General features: G+C 32.7%; 1 protein-coding gene across 1 annotated transcript; it reads right to left on the reverse strand.

Moving 5' to 3' along the window:
- Nucleotides 1–18819: 18819 nt before the first annotated feature.
- Nucleotides 18820–21430, reverse strand: LOC125841163 (vacuolar-processing enzyme-like). Its single transcript, XM_049520228.1, has 9 exons — nucleotides 21263–21430; nucleotides 20709–20873; nucleotides 20325–20481; nucleotides 20155–20240; nucleotides 19843–20060; nucleotides 19659–19707; nucleotides 19339–19524; nucleotides 19052–19258; nucleotides 18820–18963 (listed from the first exon to the last, which is right to left on the reverse strand). Exons 1-9 carry the CDS (start codon nucleotides 21428–21430, stop codon nucleotides 18826–18828), a joined length of 1374 nt encoding a protein of 457 aa, XP_049376185.1. The 3' UTR covers nucleotides 18820–18825.
- Between the last annotated feature and the right edge of the window lie 3761 nt (nucleotides 21431–25191).

The raw sequence follows: 25191 nt of genomic DNA on the forward strand, positions 1-25191 counted from the left end.
CATATATTAATTAGGACTTGGGGTAAATTTACCAATTCACCCCTAGCTTGGCTGAGACTACACCAGAAAAACGGTGCCTATTCACGCCCTGGACTCATGAACTGTGAGTCCATTCACTGACCGTGCTGCTGGTCCGTGGTCTGGGGCTGCAAGTTGGTTTTAGGCCTCTTGACCTACGGAGGACATCCACGGGGAGTGGATTGACTTATGGAGAGTGAACCCCATCCGTCGGTCACCAAGTTTTTGCCAACTTGATGGTTTACTTGAGGTCTTGGGGTTTAGACTTAGGATCCCCCTCAAGGACCCTTAGGGTGGTCCTTGGGGAATCATACCTTGACGTCTAACCCCTAAACACCTCAACCATGGTTCGGGACAATATTAAGCCACATCAAAACTCATGACGAACACAAACGCACCCACGTTAGGCTCTAGTTTCACTAGTTCGTTTTTAGGGTCATTATAAATATTGCATCCATGATTTGCCTTCCTTTTATGTAGGCCATCTGTTGTCTGTCCACTACAATGTGGATCACCTTCTTCAATCTTTCTACCAAGAGTTTGGCTATAATCTTGTATACTCCTCCTATTAAGCTTATAGGTCTGAAATCAGTTAGCTCTATGGCTCCCACTTTTTTTGGGATTAAGGCTACAAATGTAGCATTGATGCTTCTTTCAAAAATTTCTTCCTTCTGGAAATGTTGTATTGCATCCACCAATTCAGATTTGATAACGTCCCAACACTGGCTAAAAAAAGACATAGAGAAACCATCTTTTGTTCCTCTTTGTCCATAAACACCAAAAGATTGCATCATGGATCAACATCGACAAACTCTTGATGGCTTTGTCAACTTCCCGTGAAGTCCAACTTTCAAGAGCATCGACTCCTCAATTTTTTTAAAAATAATTACGACATCACATGTTTGTCATTGCAACTGTCAACAAAAATTTGTAGTCCTTTTTTAGATAAAAGACTTTTTCATTTTTTATAAAGGATATTTGTCAATATTGTTTGTACTTTGTGTTATATTTTTTCCTTTGTTCTCCTTAATAAATTAATAATTAAAATAAATGGGGAGAGCTTACTTACATGTGGGCAAATTATTAAGATTGTTAGGTTACTCAAGATTGGAAAATTAGAAAAGTGATTAGTGAATATTGATTTCAATTGGTATAATGATTAAGCGTTCATTAATCCTTGATTAACGGTAGTTATAATTCTATTGATGAACTTAATGTGGCTATCAATTCAATCAATTTATTGGACAAACTCAAAATTTGATCGTATTTTTTATTTTTATTGGATAAGTCTCGTGAGCTAACTTTTGAGGTTGAGTTATAATTAGAATTCACTTATCTTCATGGTATCGAAGTTAGACTCATTCCCTTTCTTAATGTCAGACCTCATGTTATGTTATACACGCTTCAATTAATCATGAGTGCTCTTGTTCTTCACTTGCACTCACCAAATGTTTTAACTCATCTCGCACCAAAGGTTAGGAATCTTCTTGTGTGTTGTATAATCTTAAAGAGGGATTTTTACTGTAGTTTCAAGGAAATGATTGTCTCGTTCTTAAGGACTTTCTGACCGGTAGGCTTGATCATAAACACAATGTAATGTTTAGGGCCTTCCATAGCCAGCCACCCCAACAACAATGTAATGTTTAGTCGCGAAGGCCTTCCACAACCAGCCACCCCCCAACAACAATGTAATGTTTAGTCGCAAAGGCCTTCCACAACCCACTAAAACAAGTCTGATAGAGCAATCTATCAAAGGTCAAAGCAAAAATTGAAAAATAAGGTAAAAAGATGCAACATGTAACTAGAGAAGGCGAATAAAGCAATCAGATAACGAGAGCAACACATCGATCCCTATTCAACTAACATATTTCTAGAGGTAGCTACCAGAATGCAACAACAAAGCTTAGTTTTACCAGCACATTGACATAAAACCAAATAAATGTGCAAAAACCAAACACGTCCCAAATGAAACAAAACCAAATTTGACAGATTACGGCGTACCTGTAGAGTAGCGACGGGCTGAACGGAGGTCTTCGACTGTGGAGCAGCGGCGGCTTAACCTCAGCTTAGGGGTTGTTTTTTTTTTAGAAAGAGGGGCACCATTTTCGTCAATTATTATATTACTAGTAAAATTATCCGCGCTTTTAATGTCATGGAATTTATAAAATAATACTTAAAATATGTTCGACAATAAAACTAAAACACTATATTATCTTACATACAAGATTACATAGTAACAAACATTAATAATGTAAAGGAAAATAAAAATTATTATATCTTATCATTTATCCTTAATAACATAAGCATAAATTAATGATTGTAAAAATATTATCATGTATCCTTAATAACATAAACATAAATTAATTATTTTAAAAATACATACCATGATCTATAACATAAGTAATGGTGTCAGTGAGTCGCTCAACAGGAGCAAAGTACACAAATATTTAATTGTGAAGAAGAAGAAGATGTTCAGAGTTTTCGTTATTTTAAAATGACAGGAAATCCCTCTATTTATAGACAACAAAGGGTAGTGTGGATAAATGTTTATTCTGCCTTATCAGAAAGGTTATAACTATTTGGAAAAGTTGCAACCCTTCGGAAAGGTCATAACATTTCATAAAAGTCACAACTCTTCATAAAAGTCAAAACTCTTCATTAAAGTCGCAACTTTTCATAAAAGTCACAACTTCTCATAAAAGTCACAACTTTTCATAAAAATCGCAACTCTTCATTAAAGTCGCAACTTTTCATAAAAGCCACAAATTTTCATGAAAGGGAAAGGCCAGTTTTGGAAATAAATAAATTAACAGGGAATTCTGGTTTGTGGTGGCACCACGTAGCCGGGCCTAAGGTTCTCTTTTATATATATATATGATTATTTAATGATATTAAATATTGACAATAATAAAAATCAAATAAAGAAGAATTTAATAATTATTAAATTTCTTTTTCCAGTTAAAATAAATTTTATCCAAAAAAAGAATAGGCAAAAAAAAATGTTTTAAAACGTTCAGAAAATAGAGCCAAAAAAAGTCCATAAAAATAGGTAAAAACAATTCAGAAAACGCTCAAGAAATAGGCAAAATAAAGTTTAAAAAACGTAGTTAAAAATAAACTCCACTTAACCCTACTACTAATATTTTGGACTTCTGGTATAATAAGATCCTTAATTTTAGGTTTAGTTTAGACTTAACTTAACAGTCAAAGAATAAGTAGGAATCAACGTCAGTAGTTAGGAAACTAAAGACATGATTTCAATTTTCTTGCATGACAACTTTATCATAAATATTTTTATTGTTAACTATTTGAACCAAGTAGTTATTATGCTCATATATAATATAATTTATTTTTTGTTTAACTTATTGGTTAGAGTGTGTTTTCATGTATACCAATATAAATTTGACTTTTGGTATTAATGACAAAACTTTATTCACTTCATATATTTTTTTCTCCTTCATTATTAATGTGATGTTGAATTTTCATGGTTCACTTTAAGTACATTTTTTTATCTTAAAAAATTTACGTAATTTTTTAAAAAGTTTTGTATTTAATAATATAATATATACACAATAATTTATTTTTAAATATATATTTATTATTAATTTTTCAAAAAAAAATTAGTCAAACACATTTTACTTATCGAAAGCACTTTTCAAATTAACTAAACAAACATAAGAAAAATTTCAAAAGCACCTTGTAAAAAATATTTCTAAAAATAAGCAATTTTGACAGCAAACAGACTTCTAGTGTTGTATCAACTTCTTCCGACTAATTTTACCAAATTTATTGTTGGTATTTATTGAAACAATAAAAGTACAAGGAGGAAGATTTTGCGGGATATGACTTAATTTTAGATTGATGGCAATATACTGTACACTTTTTTGTTCATATTGTCTTTTCGGTTTTTATGCTATCATTAATTGTTTTTTATATACATATGTTCACGGTTTATATCTCATGTTCACAAATATTCTTAAAGTTATTTTGTGTGTTTCTTTCATCTATATTTCATTTTAGTTTTGTGAATAAAATATGAAAAAATTGTAGAAGAGATTCACAAGGTGGAGAATCGAATCCCGTATGAATTTGAAATCACATATAATTATCATACTTTCATGTTTCATGTTTTTCTTTATTATCAATCAGTAAAAAAAAATCTTTGTAGAAGCATATTACGTTCATAGTAAAATTATTAATGATATAAAAATTTTAATTTTTTGAATCGACACTCACGCAATTCAATCATAATTTTTAATTATGAAATTGGGGCTTCTCCAGGATAACCTCCTAATTGAACTCAACCTCTCCTTGGCATTCCTTTCCGAAAATTAATAAATTATAAGATGCCTATCAAGTTGATGAATAAAAATTTTATTTGGTGTACCTTTTTAGAAAGTCATGTTATATTAATTGTTTGTATAATTCTTCCTATTGATATTATTGAAAAGTTGTCCCCTTTTATATCCCATACGTATTTGTCACTTTTTATTGCGTTGGCGAGTGGATGAAAGAATGTTAAGACCTTGTTTAAATTGACTCTAGTTGATCAAAGTGGTAAAGGGAAGCATAAGGTTCATAGTCATTTTGATTGTTCACTTGAAATTGATCCATATACATTGAAATATCGCGTGCGGCAGCATGTGTGATAATTTCCTTTAACTCCTGTAATTTAGTTTTAATTTGATGGCGAACCTTGGGGCAATGGTAAAGTGACAATTTTTTTTTGCTTTAATTTACAATGAATTTAATGTTTTATTGTTGAATTTAGTTAGTTTTATTCTATTGGTTTTATGTGAAACATATGCTGTTGCAGCTGCTATTCATACACATTTTGGAAAGTATTAGTTTCAATCATGTGCTGATTAGAATTTTGTCAGCTTGCTTAGCCAGAGTTGAATTAAGTTAGCCAGAGTTGAATTAAGATTTTGTTAAGTTTGACAATTTTTGTTCGATTATTTAGAGGTATTTCTTTAATTTCATGGTGGACATCTAAATGGCTTTTCAGACTATCTGATTTAAGTGAAGTTAACCATATTTGTTGGTTTTTTTTTCCCTTTCTGAAAGGATATTGCAATTATTATCTTAATAAATAACAGTATGAGCTTATGAATAAATATGTCTAGCAGAAATGTGGGTGATTGGTGGATTTCAAGTGCTCATACTTATTTAGTTTTAATAATAAACCTTTGTGATGATTTGCTTCCCCGGGCTTAACTTTGACGGCAAAAGTTAAGGGACTTGTGACTTAGGTCACCGGTTCAAGCCCTTTGACAAGTGAATTAAATTTTTTATGTAAGTAGAAAAGAGTATAGAGGTAGACCCATTATCCTTAAGTTATGAATGATATGTTGCCAATCTGTGTTTAAAACAGAATTACTGATTTCAACAAACTTTGCAGAAACACGAAGTTACCAAAATTTAATAAACCAGTAAGAACAGAAGGACAAAAATTAATTCACAAAAACTAAAATTTGTAAAACATACCAGAATCTGTAAAAGACAGAACGGAAAATGATCAGGCCCACGGAATGCACAATGTCCCCTTAAGGAAATTATTCCCCTCTAGTATCCGAGGTTTGATTTGGAATATGTCCTCCCAGGATAGAATGATCTCAATCACCAGTGTATTGATACCCAAAACGCTGGTGTCAGCGAGCCACTCAACGGCAGTAAAGTACACGAAAAAATATTTGTGCAAAAGAAGAAGAAGAAACCAAAAATTTTTGTAAGTAAAAAATTCTGAAGAATAACTGGTATTTATTGCCAAGAGGAACTGATTCCGAAAGGTTGCAACCTTTCAAAATCCACACAACCATTAATGAAAGTTTGCAACCTTTCAAACGGTCATGGTTGTTCCTGAAAGTTGCAACCTTTTAGAACAGTCATTTCCAACGGCGGAAAATTTAAATAAAACGGGTCGCGTGCGGATCCGAATCGGGTCAAAACGTTTCGGTTAATTAACTAATTAATTGAAACGTTTTGGCAATTTAATTTAGTTTAATTAATTAAATAAATAATTAACTAAATAATTAAAACAAACTTTGTCTAAAAGATAATCTCTCGATTGATCATTTTCCGAAGCCAAAGCCGAGTCGAACGACGACGACGATGACGACGACGGCGCGAGGGGGGTCCCTCTTTCCAACCCTTTTAAAAATTAATAGAAGTGTTTCTCTATTTAAACTCTTCTATTTTTCTTTTCACCACCGATGAGGGAGAAATGCTTTTTTTACTACAGCATAAGAGGACTTTTCAAGTTCCAACTTTTCAAGTTCCCTCCATTTCCTATTAACTCTTGTTATATACCCAACAATCCCCCATATGAATGGGGAATGGTTATAACATAAGAAATGCACTGACAAGTGTGTACTTTACAAGCAAAGATCAATTACATATAGATAAGTAGGTTTCCCCTTGAACTTTCCGTAGTGAACATATGTCGGATATACTCGGTCAATCGATAGATGCGATATCTTTGAACCGTCGAGCTTTGGTGTATACCTAGACAATCATATGTCACACAATTAACCGTTTATGGTTCTTACGATTGTGTTAGTTTCAGCCATGAACACCTCCTGGTTTCATAAGTGTATAGCGAATAGACTTTTGACATAAAATTCTCTTTGAAGTGGCTTACACTTCACACTCACATAGGTGATTTATAACCGTGTCATCTCGTAGATACATTATTTGCTCAAATCTGCCAAACTTAGCAAATCATTAAAAACTTTAAGCTTTATTAACTCATTTAACAAGCCTTAAAGTCTTAACCTTGTTCCTGAACATTGTCTTTATCATGAGAATTGATTGAGTTGATTGACAATGTCTAACCGTCAGTCACAACTTTGTTTTTCTCCTTGAATCTAGCTCTTAGGATCTCCAGTCTGCTAGATAGAGCTACCACCATGCTGACTTGTCCTAAGCCGTAAACTCATTCCCTTAGATGATCTTTCAACTGCCTCTCTCACTAGGCCTTTTGTTAGTAGATCTGACATATTATCGCTTGACTTCACATAGTCAATTATGATAATTCCACTAGAGACCAGTTGTAACACCCCAGAAAATTTTTGAGCCAAGACTTGAATCATCCTTCGTTGTGAGTAGGATTTTACCGAGGAATTAAAATTTAACAAGTGTTAAGTTAACTAGATGTAGCACCTTGAGTTAGGAAAAGGATTAAATAAGAAATAGCAAAATCTTAAATTTTGCAAGTTATGCTTAAGTATGAGTTTTGGGTTGACTTCAAAAGACCATAACTTTCAGTGCAGGATGAGTTAGGTGGGCTACAAAGTACCCAATGAAAGGTCTTTGAATTATCTTTCTAACGCCACCGAGTTTGCTCAGTTTCGAGGTTGGGTGAGTGAGATATGGCCTTTTGAAGTTAGGCTGTCCAGTTAAGGAAAGTTAGCCGGAAATAGTGAGGGGTATTTTGGTCTTTTCCTAACCCAATCAGATTTAATTCATTTTTAGTAATATTTTAAGGGTATAATCTGATTAGGTTCAGTTTTATAATGCTAGTTTACTCCTAGGGTTTTAGTTGAGAGAAAAGAAGAGAAAAGAAAAAGAGAAAAGAAGAGAAAAGAGGAGAGGATCAAGCGTTCGTCGAGATTCTTGCATCTTGTTGCGGATTTTCGCCATGGGTTTGATCGATAAGAGGTATGTAAGCTTCCATAGTGTTGGGTTCTTTCACCCACACACCAATCATGATTTATTCAGCATAATTTCGTTCTTGAAATTTAAAGATTAGAGTTCTTGATGAATTCTTGATAAGTATTCTTGAAGTTTCATTAAGTTTTGATGTAAGATTCTGCTTGGGTCAACTTTAAACGACCATATCTCTTGGAATATTAAGAGTTACATGAGCCATAACCTATCCAGTTAAAGGTAATTGAATCTACTTTCCAACCCCACCAATTTCACGTCAATCCAATATCTGAGTAAAATTTTATGACTATTTTAGTAACCTATACAATGCTGTTATGTATTATCCGACGGGAATATATTGAAAATAATAGATTTTGTCTTTTTACCTCCAAGAAAACCATCAACGAATTTCTTGACAAATAAAAAGTTCAAAACAATCAGATTTTCATCTTCACTAATGAAAATCATATTTTTTGGCCATAGAGATTTCAAGAAACTAACTCGAGAATGTCAAGAAAGGTTTTCTTGATTGTTTACCTTCAAGCTAGGGTTTCAAGGCTTCTAATCAAGTTCTTCTCCAAGTTAATTCAAGATTCTTCAAGAACCTAGTTCTTCCAGGTATGTAAAACTATCATAGTATTGGACTAGTTCATCCTCACACCCTACATCTACCCTCAGATCAGTAAAAGATAAATCTAGGATTCTACCCCTAGATTTGAGTATTGTTGAGATAAGTTGATTTTGAGTTCTTGAGTTCACGTTTCTTTTAAAAGTTCTACTTCTACTTATCGAATTTCTATATTTTTATTGAGATCTTTCATATCATGAATCATAACTCTTGAATTCATAATTCAAATTTAAGAAAGAGTTAAGAGTAGAGTTCAAGAAAGTCTTTGAGTTCAATTGTGAATCATTTGAGATCAACTATTGATTTAAACTAAGTTTTGAGGAAGTAAGTCAGAGAATAAGAAGAGTCGTATATATGAGTTTCATAATGCTATGTAGACCTACCAGTCAAGTCGTTCATGCCCATAAATTTCACATGAACTCCATAAGTTGAGTATCTATGAGAGGAGTAATATCTCCATGTCCTAAGTCTTAAGTATTGAGTTTCTAACCCATTTGAGATTACATTCCTTATCATGAGACTATTACACGTTACCCATGAAGTCCTTGAGTTAGGTTATTCATGTCCATAATTCCTCATGAACCCTATAAGTCGAGCAGCCTTGAGACGAGAAGTATCTTTGAGTCCTTGAGTTGAGTAGTTCATGCTCATAAATTCCGCATGAACCCTCTAAGTTGAACATTCTTTAAATGAGTAGTATCATTGAAGTTCTTGAGTTCCTAGTATTGAGTTCTATCTATGGTTATTGAAAATCTTGCATTGAGTAGTTCATGTCCATAATTCGGTATGAACCATATTTTAAGAAGTCTTTTACAAACGTTTTAACTTTGTTTTAAGACTTAAGTTTTGAGTTCAGTAAAGAGTAAAGTTTGAAGTCTTTTTCTTCAAAAGTATATGGGGACTAAGTATTCCCAAAGAGCTTATAAATGTTTTCACATTTAAATAAGAACGAAAACTGAGATTTCCAAAGAGCTTTCGAGCTAGTTTTCAGAAAAGAGTAATCACTTTCTAAATGAAGCAAAAGAGGAAACTGGGATTTCCAAAGATAGCCTTTGAGCTAAGTTTTTGAGCAATTATCTCAAATCAGCAGAAAGAAGTATGTTTTTAAAACATAAGAGCTAGTATATTTTTGGGAGTAGTATTGAGCACCGATATGGGGGAGAGTTCAGACAACTCACAACCTCCATAAACCATGTAGCCACCATGGGTACAAAAGGGTCATACTTTTTAGATGAACCTTTTTCGAAATAGACTAGTGGATCCATTAGGCAGTTCAGGTCCTATACCTTTGGCCGGGTATAGGATGCGCTGGCAGCGTGAGGAAGATCGCTGTATCATCACAATAGCTCTTATGTGATGGTTGTCGGTTAGAGAAACTCCCACAACAATATTTTGTATTTTATATACATCAGGTTATTTGTATTTTTACATACATTTCAGAGTTATGTTGTATTCTTGCATACACACAGAGTTGACAACATGTTTTTAAACAATTTGTTTCTTTATATTGCACTTGTTTTAAATTGCTTTATATTGAAATGAATTCAGTCATATTGAGTTGAGTATCCAGAGTCGAATATCATATCTCTGAGTTGAGTATCTTATCTTTGAATACTTCTGAGTTGAGTAAGTTTGAGTAATTTTGAGTATCCTTGAGTATGCCTTGAGTTGAGAAAGTTTGAGAAGAGATAAGTATGTTTCCTTTTTATCAAGTTTCAAGCTTATGTTTATGTTGTAGAATCCTCTTACATGCTCGTACATTCCACGTACTGAGCCATTTGGCCTGCATCTTCTCATGATGTAGACACGGGTATTCAGGATCATCAACAGGAGCTTCATTGATACATGCGGGAATTCGAGTTAGCTATGGTGAGCCTCCTTGTTTCTGGAAGATTTCATTTACCTTTCAGTTATATCAGTTGTTAGGATGTCGTGAGTCTTGTCCCAACTTCCATCTTTAATAGCTAGAGGCTTTATAGATAGTCGGTATAGTTAAGAACTTTGTATCATTTATTTTATTAAATGTTTTAAAGATTAAAGTTGCCTTTTCATGGCGAGTTGTATATATTTTATAATACAGTGTTTTCTTTGGATTTAAAGTTTGTATTTAAGTTTTATGAACTTTTATTTCAGTTTTAAGCTTTTGCATGCTTGAGTTAGTCTTTAGCTTGTAGTCAGCCAGGATGAGGGTTCACTTGGGAACCAACAATGGTCTTCGAGTGCCGGCCACGTCTAGGGTGTAGACTCAGGTCGTGACACCAGTTGTCTTACAGTGTTATGTCTCCGTCGTATATGACGAGACTTCCCGTTGTACATGACGCTCCCTGCCCTACCTATTGCTGCTTGACTATCACAATGTATGCAAATAGGTCCTACAGGTTTGGGCCAAAATGGAATATCCTCTAAGAAATTTCAGAGCCATTCAGCTTCTTCACCAGCCTTATCTAAAGCAATAAATTTAGATTCCATTGTGGAGCGAGCGATACAAGTATGTTTGGACAATTTCCAAAAGACTGCTCCTCTATCAAGTGTAAATACATAATCACTTGTGGATTTTACTTCATTTGACCCGGTCATCCAATTTGCATCACTATATCCTTCAATCACAACAAGATATTTATTATAATGCAAAGCATAGTGTTGTGTATGTTTCAGATACCCCAACACACCTTTCATTGCCATCCAGTGAGTTTGATTCGGATTACTAGTGAACCGACACAGTTTGCTAATAGTACATGCTATATCTGGTCGCATACAATTCATAATATACATCAAACTTCCCAACACTCTGGCATATTCCAATTGAGAGTCACTTGCACCTACATCTTTTGAAATGTAAAGCTTAAATCAATTGAAGTTTTGACAACATTGAAATTCAAGTACTAGAACTTATCCAATACTCTTTCAATATAATGAGTTTGAGATAATGCTAGTACCTAATGAGTTTTGAGAATCATGATCCCTAAGATCAAATCAGCAACTCCTAAGTCCTTCATATCGAATTTGCTGGACAACATGCGTTTAGTAGCATTTATATAGTTAATATCTTTACTCATTATTAACATGTCATCAACATACAAACAAACAATGACTTCATGATTTGGAACGCTTTTAATGTAAATACACTTATCACATTCATTAATCTTGAATCCATTTGCCAACATTATTTGGTCAAGTTTAGCGTGCCCTTGTTTGGGTGCTTGCTTGAGCCCATAAAGCAACTTTATAAGTCTGCACACTTTCTCTTGTGTACCAGGAACCACAAACCCTTTAGGTTGTTCCATGTAAATTTCTTCCTCCAACTCTCTATTTAAAAAGGCTGTCTTTACATCCATTTGGTAGATTTTAAGATCATGCACTGCCGCTACTGCTATTAACATCCTAATTGATGTTATCCTTGTTACTGGAGAGTATGTATCAAAGTAGTCCAGACCTTCCTTTTGTCTGTATCCTTTGGCTACAAGTCTAGCCTTATATTTGTCAATAGTCCCTTTGGCTTTCATTTTCCTTTAAAAGATCCACTTTGATCCTAAAGGTTTATTTCCTGGAGGAAGATCAGCCAATTCCCAAGTATAATTACTTAAAATTGATTCGATCTCACTATTGACTGCTTCTTTCCAATAGATTGACTCAGATGAAGACATAACTACTTTAAATGTTGGAGGCTAATTTTAAAGCAAGAATGCCATAAAATCTGGTTCGAAAGAAGTAGATTTCCGTTGGCGATTACTACACCTAAGATCCTTACTAGGTAGTGTATTTTCCGTTGATTATTCCCGTGATGGTTTAGGTCTTTCACTTGTCGACTCACATTCAATTTTATACGGATAAATGTGTTCAAAGAAGTCAACGTTATCTGACTCCATTACCATATTCACAAGAATTTCAGGATAATCATATTTTTGAACCAAAAACCGTCAGGACTTACTGTTCACATCATATCCAATAAATACACAATCCACTATTTTGGGTCTAATTTTCACCCTCTTGGGTAAAAGAACCTTACTTTGGCTAGACACCCCACACTTTGAAATATTTCAAGTTGGATTTCCTTCATTTCCATAACTCATATGGAATTGATTGTGTTTTGCTACTGGGTACCTTATTGAGTATCTTGTTAGCCGTAAGGATGGCTTCCCCCCATAGATTTCTTGGTCAACCAGAACTGATTATCAAGGCATTTATCATTTCCTTTAATGTTTTGTTCTTTCGTTTAGCCAAACCATTTGACTGTGGTGTATAGGGTGCAGTAGTTTGATGGATAATACCATATTCCAAATATATCTCAGCGAAATGAGATTCATATTCTCCACCCCTATCACTCCGAATCATTTTTATCTTTATATTCAATTGATTTTCCACTTCATTTTTGTATTGCTTAAATGCATCAATTGCTTCATCCTTACTATTAAGCAAATATACATAACAAAATCGAGTGCATTCGTCAATAAAAGTTAAAATATACTTTTTCCCACCACGAAATGGTGTCAACTTCATATCGCATATATCTGTGTGAATTAAGTCTAAAGGTTTTGAATTACTGTCAACAAACTTGTAAGGATGTTTAACAAAATTACTTTCCACACAAATTTCGCATTTCGATTTATCGCATTCGAAATCAGGCAATACTTGTAAAGTAATCAATTTTCGCAAGGCTTTGTAAGTTACATGTCCCAAACAGGCATGCCATAAATCATTTGACTCCAATAAGTAAACAGAAGCAGAATTCTTAGTAATACTGTCAACAACCATTACATTCAGTTTGAAGAGGCCCTCAATGAGGTAGCCCTTTCCTAAGATCATCTCATTCTTACTTATTACAACTTTGTCACTAACGGGACACACTTAAACCCGTTCTTAACGAGCAGTGCAACAGAAAATAAATTCTTCCTAATAGTAGGAACGTGCAGAATGTTGTTCAGAGTCAACACCTTGCCGGATGTCATATTCAACATAACTTTCCCAGTTCCTGCAATCCTTGTTGTTGTTGTGTTCCCCATGAACAAATCTTCATCGAACTCAGCAGAATTGTACGTTGCAAAGGCTTCATTTGCAGAGCAAATATGTCGAGTGGAACCTGAGTCGAGAAACCACTCCTGAGGATTTTTAACTAAGTTGCACTCTGAGATCATTGCATAGAGGTCATCTGCATTTTCCATATCTTCTACAATGTTTGATTGACTTTTGCCTTCGTCCTTTCTTGGAGCACGACAGTCAGAAGACTTGTGACCAGCCTTACCACAGTTCTAACAGCTGCACTTGAATTTCTTCTTGGCTTGTTCTGACTTCTGTCCGTTAGACTTCTTTCTTTTCTTGCCTTTAGTAGGAGCTTCTTCACCAATATTAACTCTAATTATTGTCGAACTCTTACGAGACTTCTTTTCGACGGTCTTGATATCTTCCTCAATCTTGAGCCGAATCACAATATCTTGAAGCTTCAATTCCTTACGTTTGTGCTTTAGATAATTCTTGAAGTCGTTCCACGAAGGAGATAACTTCTCGATCATTACAGCCACTTGAAAAACTTCATTTACTACCATAATTTCCTTAAGATTGTTGCTAATCTGTGTTCAAAACAGAATTTATTGATTTCAACAAACTTTGCAGAAACACGAAGTTACCAAAGTTTAATTAACCAAAAAGAACAGAAGAACATATATTAATTCATAAAAACTAAAATCTGTAAAACATACCAGAATTTGAAAAAGACAGGACGGAAAAAGATCAAGCCCACTGAATGCAAAGTGTCCCCTTAAGAAAATTATTCCCCTCTAGTATCCGAGGTTTGATTTAGAATATGTCATAGCTTCCAAGATAGAATGATCTCAATCACCAGTGTATTGATACCCAAAACGCTGGTGTCAGTGAGCCACTCAACGGCAGTAAAGTACTTGAAAAAATATTTGTGCAGAAGAAGAAGAAGAAACAAGAAATTTTCGTAAGTAAAAAATTCTGAAGAATAACTGGTATTTATAACCAAGAGGAACTGATTTCGAAAGATTCCACCAAGTGTAAACACATAACGAACTTGTTGGACAGCATGCGTTTAATAGCATTCATATCGTCAATATCTTTACTTATTATTAACATGTCAACAACATACAAACAAACAATGACTTCATGATTTGGAACGTTTTTAATCTAAACACACTTATCACATTCGTTAATCTTGAATCCATTTGCCAACATTGTTTGGTCAAATTTAGCATGCCCTTGATTGGGTGCTTGCTTGAGCCCATAAAGAAACTTCATAAATCTGCACACTTTCTCTTTTTTACCAGGAACCACAAATCCTTCAGGTTGTTCAATGTAAATTTCTTCCTCCGACTCTCTATTTATAAAGGCCATCTTTACATCCATTTGGTGGATTTTAAGATCATGCACTGCCGTTAGTGCTATTAACATCCTAATTGATGTTATCCTTGTTACTGGAAAGTATGTATCAAAGTAGTCCAAACCTTCATTTTGTCTGTATCCTTTGAATACAAGTCTAGCCTTATATTTATCAATAGTCCCATCGACTTTCATTTTCCTTTTAAAGATCCACTTTGATCCTAAAGGTTTATTTCCTGGAGAAAGATCAGCTAATTCCCAAGTATAATTACTTAAAATTGATTCGATCTGACTATTGAGTGTTTCTTTCCAATATATTGACTCAGATAAAGACATAGCTGCTTTAAAAGTTGGAGGCTCATTTTCAAGCAAGAATGCCACAAAATTTGGTTCGAAAGAAGTGGATTTCCGTTGGCAATTACTACGCCTAGGATCCTTATTAGGTAGTGTATTTTCCGTTGATTCTTCTCGTGATCGTTTAGGTCTTTCACTTGTCGACTCACATTCAATTTTATACGGATAAATGTGTTCAAAGAACTCAGCGTTATCTGACTCTATTACCGTATTCATATGAATTTCAGTATTATCATATTTTTGAACCAAAACCGTCAGGCCTTACTGTTCACAACATATCCAATAAATACACAATCCACTGTTTTTGGTCCAATTTTCACCCTCTTGGGTAAATGAACCTCTACTTTGGCTAGACACCCCACTCTTTGAAAAATTTCAAGTTGGATTTCCTTCATGTCCATAATTCATATGGAATTGATTGTGTTTTGCTACTGGGTACCTTGTTGAGTATCTTGTTAGCCGTAAGGATGGCTTCCCCCATAGATTTCTTGGTCAACCAGAACTGATTATCAAGGCATTTATCATTTCCTTTAATATTTTGTTCTTTCGTTTAGCCAAACCATTTGACTATGGTGTAAAGGGTGCAGTAGTTTGATGGATAATACCATATTCCAAACATATCTCAACAAAATGAGATTTGTAGTTTCCACCCCTATCACTTCGAATCATTTTTATCTTTATATTTAATTGATTTTCCACTTCATTTTTGTATTGCTTAAATGCATCAATTGATTTATCCTTACTATTAAGCAAATATACATAACAAAATCGAGTGCAACTGTCAATAAAAGTTATAAAATACTTTTTCCCACCATGAGATGGTGTCGACTTCATATCGCATATACCTGTGTGAATTAAGTCTAAAGGTTTTGAATTCCTGTCAACATACTTGTAAGGATGTTTAACAAACTTACTTTTCACACAAATTTTGCATTTCGATTTATCACATTTGAAATCAGGCAATACTTGTAAAGTAATCAATTTTCGCAAGGCTTTGTAATTTACATGTCCCAAACGGGCATGCCATAAATCATTTGACTCCAATAAGTAAACAGAAGCAGAATTCTTAGTAATACTGTCAACAACCATTACATTCAGTTTGAAGAGACCCTTAGTGAGGTAGCCCTTTCCTAAGAACATCTCATTCTTACTTATTACAACTTTGTCTCTAACTAGGACACACTTAAACTCGTTCTTAACGAGCAAAACAACATAAACTAAATTCTTCCTAATAGTAGGAACGTGCAGAACGTTGTTCAGAGTCAACACCTTGCGAGATGTCATCTTCAACATAACTTTCCCAGTTCCTGTAATCCTTGTTGTTGTTGTGTTTTCCATGAACAAATCTTCATCGAACTCAGCAGAAATATACGTTGCAGAGGTTTCTTTTGTAGAGCAAATATGTCGAGTGGTACCTGAGTCGAGAAATCATTCCTTGGGATTTTCAACTAAGTTGCACTTCAAGATCATTGTACAGAGGTCATCTGCATCTTCCATCTCTTCCACGATGTTTTCTTGACTTTTGCCTTTGTCCTTTCTTGGACCACGACAGTCAGAAGACTTGTGACCAGCCTTACCACAGTTGTAACAGTTGCATTTGAATTTCTTCTTGGCCTGTTCTGACTTCTGTCCATTGGACTTCTTTCTTTTCTTGCCTTTAGTAGGAGCTTCTTCAACAATATTAACTCTAATTATTGTCGAACTCTTCTTAGACTTCTTTTCGATGGTCTTGTTATCTTCCTCAATCTTGAGCAGAATCATAAGATCTTGAAGCTTTATTTCCTTACGTTTGTGCTTTAGATAATTCTTGAAGTCGTTCCACGAAGGAGGCAACTTCTCGATCATTGTAGCCACTTGAAAAACTTCATTTACTACCATATCCTTAGCAATCAGATCATGAAAAATAAGTTGAAGTTCCTGCACTTGTGATCCAACAGTTTTACTATCTGACATTTTATAGTCTAAAAACTTTGCGACCACAAACTTTTTCAAGCATGCATCTTCTGTCTTATATCTCTTCTCAACTGCATCCCACAATTTTTTCGAAGTTGTCATTGCACTATAGACATTATATAAGTCATCCTCTAAAGCACCCAATATGTAGCCCATACATAGGAAGTCTACCTGTTTCCATGCTTCAATAATCATGAATTTTTCTCTGTCTAGCATTTCAACAGCAAGAATTGGAGTTACTTCATTGGTAAATTTCTGCAAACCAAAAGTGGTAAGCCAGAAAAATACTCGTTGCTGCCATCCTTTGAAATTCACACCAGAGAATTTTCCCGATTTCTCTGCTGGTGATACAACAGTTCGGGTTGGTGCAGCAACAGCCACTGTAACATTATCATTTGCCATTTCAGAATCTGTAATAAACAGAAATTGATACAAATGACTCAGTAATCAATAACTTAAACCGCAAACTTAATAGGAGTATAAAACCATGAAGGTTTTTGTCTCCACCAGAAACACAGATTAATAAAATAGATAATTTCCTTAAGATTGTTGTCAATCTGTGTTTAAAATAGAATTACTGATTTCAACAAACTTTGCAGAAACACGAAGTTACCGAAGTTTAATGAACCAATAAGAACAGAAGAACATAAATTAATTCACAAAAACTAAAATCTGTAAAACATACTAGAATCTGTAAAAGACAGAACGGAAAAAAATCAAGCCCATTGAATGCACAGTGTCCCCTTAAGAAAATTATTCTCCTCTAGTATTCGAGGTTTGATTTAGAATATCCTCCCAGGATAGAATGATCTCAATCACCAGTGTATTGATACCCAAAACGGTGGTTTCAGTAGGCCACTCAACGGCAGTAAAGTACATGAAAAAATATTTGTGCAGAAGAAGAAGAAGAAACTATAAATTTTCGTAAGTAAAAAATTTTGAAAAATAACTGGTATTTATAGCCAAGAGGAACTGATTCCGAAAGGTTTCAACCTTTCAAAATCCACACGACTATTAATGAAAGTTTGCAAACTTTCATTCGGTCATGGCTGTTCCTGAAAGTTGCAACCTTTCAGAACAGTCATTTCCAACGGCAGGAAATTTAAATAAAATGGATCGCGCGTGGATCCGAGTTGGGTCGAAACGTTTTAGTTAATTAACTAATTAATTGAAACGTTTTGGCCATTTAATTTAGTTTAATTAATTAAATAAATAATTAGTCTCTCGATCAATTTTCAAAGTCAAAGCTGAGCGAGCGACGACGACGGCGCGAGGAGGGTCCCTCTTTCCAACCTTTTTAACAATTAATAAAAGTGTTTCTCTATTTAAACTCTTCTATTTTTCTTTTCATCACCGATGAGGGAGAAATGTCTTTTTTACTAAAGCATAAGAGGGCTTTTCAAGTTCCAACTTTTCAAGTTCCAACTTTTCAAGTTCCAACTTTTCAAGTTCCCAACTTTTCAAGTTTCTCTCTTTTCATCTTCCCTCCATTTCCCATTAACTCTTGCTATATACCCAACATGATGCAGTTAGTCCTAAGAGTTTAAGAAAATTTTTACTGTGTATTGAAATCTATATTTCTTTCTATAAGAATATTATAACGACTTCTGCTTAGTTATATACTTGGAGTACAACCTTATATCTTAATGTTAAAACAATATGAATATGGATGGTTTATATATTTAATTGTGTTGAATCATTATTTGTTATTTTTAATTTAACTGACTAAAGGTTGAAAAATATTTTGGCAAGGAATGCATGCATCTTTCTACCAAGTGTTAATGAGACAAACATCAAAAAGTATCAAGTAGCAATAGTAGTCATATGATTTATTAATAGTAATGAACCTGCTTAATACAAGCTACATGATCAGTAATTAATTAATTCCTTAATTAAGAAGAACATGTTTGTTTAGCAGCTGCATCCATTTGGTCCCTTTGAATTCCAGCATTACACATATTAGCAAATCCACGAACGTGTTTTCTACCATATCTAGTCAATGATCCACAATGCGACTCAAATATCTTCACCTGTACATCAACGTAATATTATTATTTTTATACTGTCAATGTATATATGATCGTTGTTATAACATATGGACGTGTAGTATATACTTACAAAGGATTTAAGACAATCCCAATCATCAACAAGGGGTTGTCCAGCAGGTCTAACAATGTTGAGCACTTCTGGACCATTTTTAACTCCAAATAAAATTTGTCCAATATGTTTTACACTCTTGTCTACATGTTCTCTTTCTGAAATAGCTTCACTTAGTTTCCTATAAGCTTCACTTTTTCTTGTAGACCCTTCCGGAGCATCCTGGAACTGTGAATTGATTGTATATTTAAACATTGTTTTACGTATGTACATACAAAAGTTAAAGGGATGTAAAATTAATTAATCACCTTGGATAAGAGATACAAGAGTTGAACATCGCGCTGATTAACATGTCTTGAATTTGTGGTAGAAGAAGTATGTGTTGGGGAATTAAAACCCATATATTTGGAAAGAGCATCCTTATTTATATGTAAATCACCATATTGCATCACATGGGAACCGTGTGTACCATTATTTAACACTCTTTTACGAATCTGATCGAATTCAAAAAAATAAAAATAAAAAGCCAACAAGAAGTTAAGAATTGCATTTATAAAATTTCGAATAAAAAATTAACAACTACGTACTCCCTAACTATATGATATTTGAAACTTTACAAAATAATTACCCGTTGATACTGCTTCTCCAAAGTTTCAACTCGGCGATCTTGCAAATCACTGATTTATACAAATTTCAAAGTATAGTTGGTTTAATTTAACATATAATATATCACATTTTTTAGTATATTTTTTTAATTCAATAATAAGGATGTCAAATTAAAGAATGTAACAAACATATACATACAAACATACCTATTCTCTAGCCAAGAAACACTGAACAAATCTCCCAAGCAAGTATTATTGAAACCTTTTGGTGGACACTCACCAAGGCAAGGTTCACCACTGAAATAACAATACGTGGCCCAACTATCTTCATCAGGTTTTGATGCAGTCGTTACATAAATATTTAAGCCTTCATTAAGAAGACCATCAAACATACTTCCAGAATCACAAGCTTCCATGTAAAATACCTAATTAATTAACAACCTATGTTCATTATTCATACATCGATCATATATATATAAATTGGTTCAAACTTAACTACCTAGCGCAAAAATTACTTACCATTTTTTTGTAAGTCCTAGAAGCATGTTTTTTCTTCAAGACCTCATTTAGGTCCTTGGCATAAATTGATGGTTCTATAGGCATATCTAAATATGACAAAATTAGATTAATTAAATACTTTGGTGAACAACATTTTGTATTGGTTGGAGCAAGAAATTAAAAAACTTTACCAATTACACCAGGGCCACCATGATCGGCATAGTAAATAAAAATATGATCATTTGGACCACTGTTCACAACTTTTCCACTGCCTCCAGTTAAAGCACTTTTGTTTCCCAGAATAACACCATAAAAGTTTTGAGCATTACAATATTTTCCAGTGTAATCCTACAAATATAAATCTCATAAAAAGGTCAAAAAGGGTGTGTGTGTATATATATATATATATATATATATATATTAGATTTAAGTAATGACATCTTGACAAATAATCATGCGCCGGAGCTAGAAGTCCAGCTACGAGTTCGATTGAATCCATTAATTTTTGCTCAAATAATATTTGTTATTGACACTTGAAATTATCGTTATAAAATTCAAAACACATACATATGTACCTTGGGTACTCCTTTGTACACATCTTGGCCATGTGGGTTATTTATTATAACTCCACGTCTGGGATTTTCAGAATTGTAAGCAATGTCATCATACATGAATACAATAATGTGTTCATCTTTTAGACCGCCTTTCTTCAGTAATTGATAAGCATGACATATATCAGCCTGAAATTATTAGCCCAAATTATGAATTTAATCAATCTTAGAAACATTTTTTTTTTTTTTACTATAATATATAGTATGATTAGTGATTTTCTAAGGGAAATGACATTTAAATTAAATTAAACAATCTTTTATCCTTTCATTACTTTATTTTTAACCATTAGTTAACTTATTCAACGTCAAATATCTTTTCAAGTTTACGAAAAATTCGGCCTGGTGCCTTTCTCCTGGCTTACTATGATCTCTGGGTAGGAAGAAAGTCATTACCAACTCTTTGAACATTGAATAAATACACATGTGGTGATAGATGAACACGAGTGTTTTTCAGTACTGATTCATATGAAATTAGCATGTGTAGTATCACATTGATATTAAATATATGTATATATTACCTGGTGTCTGTAATTATACCAATCACTTGATCCAGCTACTAACACAGCCCATTGAGTTCCAATTGAATGCTCATGATCTTCAACAATACTCTCTATCACGCTACTACCCTCAACTAGTACCACAAAAAGTGCAACTACAAATGATGCAACATTAATTTTGACAAACATTTTGAGCTTTAGAAAAGTAATTATATATTTTGCTCCTTTAATTTTGATTAGTGATGAGTTAATCCATTGGGTAACACAAATTAAATTTATAGAGTTTTCTAATTGTCTTATTCTAGGCGAGTGGTTGTGAATTTAATTATGTCAAGTTGTTAAATTTCTACATTTGTTTTCTCTAGACTAAGATATATACTCACTCTGTTTCATATGAGATGAACATTTTCTATTTAACATGGTAATTAAGAAATCATTAATAAATTGATCAATTTTACTATTTTTCCTTTTGTTCATATTAATTAACCTCTTGAAAAAAAAGAAATTTTGAATTTCAAATTTGTTGCAACTTCCAAAGCCATATTAAGTGTAGGGGTAAAAATAGGAAAAAAGAATTAATTATATCTTGATTTAGTAAGTGATCAAGTAATATGAGACAAATACTTTTAGTAACATGCCAATCTAATATGGGACGGTGGTAATAATATACTCTCTCAGTCTCATACTAGTTGATCATTATACTAAATATAGTTGTCACATATTAGTTGATCAACTTACTAAATTAAGAAAGCATTAATTAATTTTTTTTCTATGTTACCCTTTAATTTATTCTTTTTGAAAGTGTTCACATTTGTTTGTTAAATTTCCAATAAATTTTTTAAGGGGTGAATTAGTAAAATCTTCTTATTGATTTCTTAAACACCATGTAAAATGAAAAGTGATCAACTAATTAATATGAGACGAAGGAAGTAATTAAGTAGAAGTATTACCTTAAGGGGGGTAATTGTAGTCTAAAATAAACGTTTCTTCAAACATATAGCAAAGAGAGTTGTTAGAATTTGCCTACTTATTTGAACAAAAAACAAACGACATATATATATGGGAAAATAATTTATGACCTTACTCCATTTATTAATCCTTAAATTCAGTGTAATTAGTTAGAGGATAATGGAGTAGTATGTGGAATACGCTTTTCAAATAATATAGGGAAAATTATGAGGGAATTTTATTTTTTTTTGAAAAAAATAAAGTGTTTGGCTAATAGTTCTTTTGCTGAAAAAGTAGATGAATAAAAAAATTATTATTACAAGATCAGAATATTTCTGTCAGATATACATATTCACTAATGTATCTTATATATTCATTTATTTTGTGATGAGTTTTTCCTAGTGATTTAATTTGTGAAATGATTTTTAAATTCAGGGAAAGTCTCAAATATGTCATTGGAGAAAAGACTTATTTATGCATTCGTTAAAAGTTTGGCTCACGCATGTCATTTTCATTTGAGAAAAGGTTCATCCATGCCATTATTTGTTAACTGAAACGACATAGATGAACTATACTTTAAACAGATGATATAGATGAACCTTTTCTAAAAGTTCGATGGCATATTTGAACCTTTTTCTGTTAAAAAATGATTTAATTAATGGTGTGAACGAATCATAATTGAACACGTATAAAAAATGATTTTGCAAAATCAAACTTTTTTTAGTTAACAAATAATGGCATGAATGAGCCATTTCTCAAACGAAAATAGCATAGATGAGCCAAATGCTAAACAAATGACATAGATGAGCCTTTTCTTAAAGTTCAATGACATATTTGAGCATTTTCCCTAAATTTATTTGGCTTGATATCTTTAATTATATTTAAATTATCATGTTAATATTATATCAATACGTAATTTACTTTTTATTCATCAATGTATAATATTGATTGAAAATTTGAATATGCACAGTTTAATTTAATAAAAATAAAATTTAATAATTTTTTTATAAGAAATATTTCAAATAATCTTTATATTAAAACCACATTGATACTTGTCATTTTACGTGATTTGATTCACAAAAGTATTTTTTAAAAAAAAAATTAGTCAAACACATTTCGCTTATCAAAAACACTTTTCAAATGAATTAGTAAAATACAAATTGATTTTTTTTTCAAAAACTATTTTTAAAAAATACTTCTAAAAATAACTAATTTTTAGTAGTAATACCAAAGGCTCTTAGTGTTATTCAACTTCTTCAGATTAATTTTACCAAATTTATTATTTGTATTTATTGGAAAAAAAAAGTACAAGGAAGAATATTTTGCGGGATATGACTAAATTTTAGATTGATTACAATACAATGTATACTTTTTTGTTCATGCTGTGTTTTCGATTTTTATGCTATCATTAATTATTTTTTATACACATGTTCACAATTTATATCTCATGAAAGTTAACAAATATTCTTAAAGTTATGTTGTGTGTTTCTTTCATCTATATTACGTTTTAGTTTTGTGAATAAAATATGAAAAAATGCAGAAGAAATTCATAAGGTGGAAGAATCGAATCTTCGCTAATTATCGGGTGCATGAATTTGAAATCACATATAAATATCATAATTTCATGTTTGATATTTTCCTTTATTATCAATCAATAAAAAAAAATCCTTGTAGAAACATATTACGTTCATACTAAAATTATTAATGATATACAATTTTTAATTTTTTGAATTGTCACTCACGCAAAACAATATTTATTCAATAAAAATTTAATGATTCACAAGTTGGCATATTCATCTACTACGTGAGATTCTATTTTTCTTAGATGGAGTAAAGTTATAATCTGAGTTAGATATTAAGTATATTTCTTTTGGTAATGTGGATATTAAGACGGCACTGATTTAGGAGCCATGCCATTCACAACATTCACAAAGGGATTAATACAAAACCTTATTAATAGCCATTAAGAATCTGAAAACATTAGTATTAATGATGAAAATGATGTTTCAATAAGAGAAAATACATAAAGCTCCCTTTAACTAATACTCCCTCCTTCCATATTAAGTTAATTTTTTAGGTATTTTCCATTTTTCAAATTAACTTAATTGTTTAGTTTTCAAGACTACTTTTAGAGTGTTTTTCCAATTTTATCCTTCATTAGTTAGTATTGGAATTAGTGATTAATTAATATTTTGACAATAATTAATAAGGATAAAAATGGAAAACTAGGTTCAATTTATGTCTTAATTTACTTTTCTTAAAGGGTGTGAAACACCTCAAAAATTAACTTAATATGGAATGGAAGGAGTACTTTTTTTAAGAGACACTTAAAGTTTATGGGAGTCGTGTTACCCTATAAAATTATTTTTAAATAGCATATATACCTCCTTTGTATTTCAGTTTTAGTTTGTAAGAAACTGTTGAGAATGAATAGCACATGGATTGATGACATGGAGCTTCACCCGGATCAGTGATATGGCACGAGTTAGTTAGTTAAGTTGATTATTGTTAGAACAGTTAGTGAGGTGTAGTTGATGCAGATTGGTTAGTTAGGAAAATGTACATCTCAGCTAGATTAGTTAGATGCTTTCATTTTGTATATAAAGATAGTCAGATACAACTTTGTAGTTCATACGATCGGAATGAGAATTTTCCATTTTCACATTACTCTTCTCTGTGCTTAACAACTCTCTCTTCATCTGAGTTAAGATATGTTGCCTTCATTGATGGAAACTTTTGCATACTCATGAATTTTATCATGGTATCAGAGTGGGATAGATCGTGAATAGAGTGTGATCGAGAGTATTTTTCTGTTATCCGCCATTGTTGAAACAAAGCTCTCAAATTTTAGAAGCTTTGAAAGCAACAATGGAGACTAAAGGAATTGTTGATGCTGTTGGAAGCAATTTGAACACAACAGTGACTATAGATCATCATCATCCGTTATATTTGCAGGCCTGTGATACTCCAGGTAACAATTTGATTTCTTTCTCTCTAACTGG

Source organism: Solanum stenotomum, chromosome 10 (genome assembly GCF_019186545.1).
Source record: "Solanum stenotomum isolate F172 chromosome 10, ASM1918654v1, whole genome shotgun sequence".
In the NCBI taxonomy this organism is placed as follows: domain Eukaryota; kingdom Viridiplantae; phylum Streptophyta; class Magnoliopsida; order Solanales; family Solanaceae; genus Solanum; species Solanum stenotomum.

Excerpts from the sequence above, each read along its gene's own strand:
- LOC125841163 (XM_049520228.1), bottom strand. The coding sequence starts at position 21,430 with ATGTTTGTCAAAATTAATGTTGCATCATTTGTAGTTGCACTTTTTGTG. Across the intron at positions 19,525-19,658 it reads TGGAGAAGCAGTATCAACGG|ATTCGTAAAAGAGTGTTAAA; the intron begins GTAATTATTTTG and ends GAATTCGATCAG. Across the intron at positions 19,259-19,338 it reads TCTTGTATCTCTTATCCAAG|TTCCAGGATGCTCCGGAAGG; the intron begins GTGATTAATTAA and ends ATCAATTCACAG.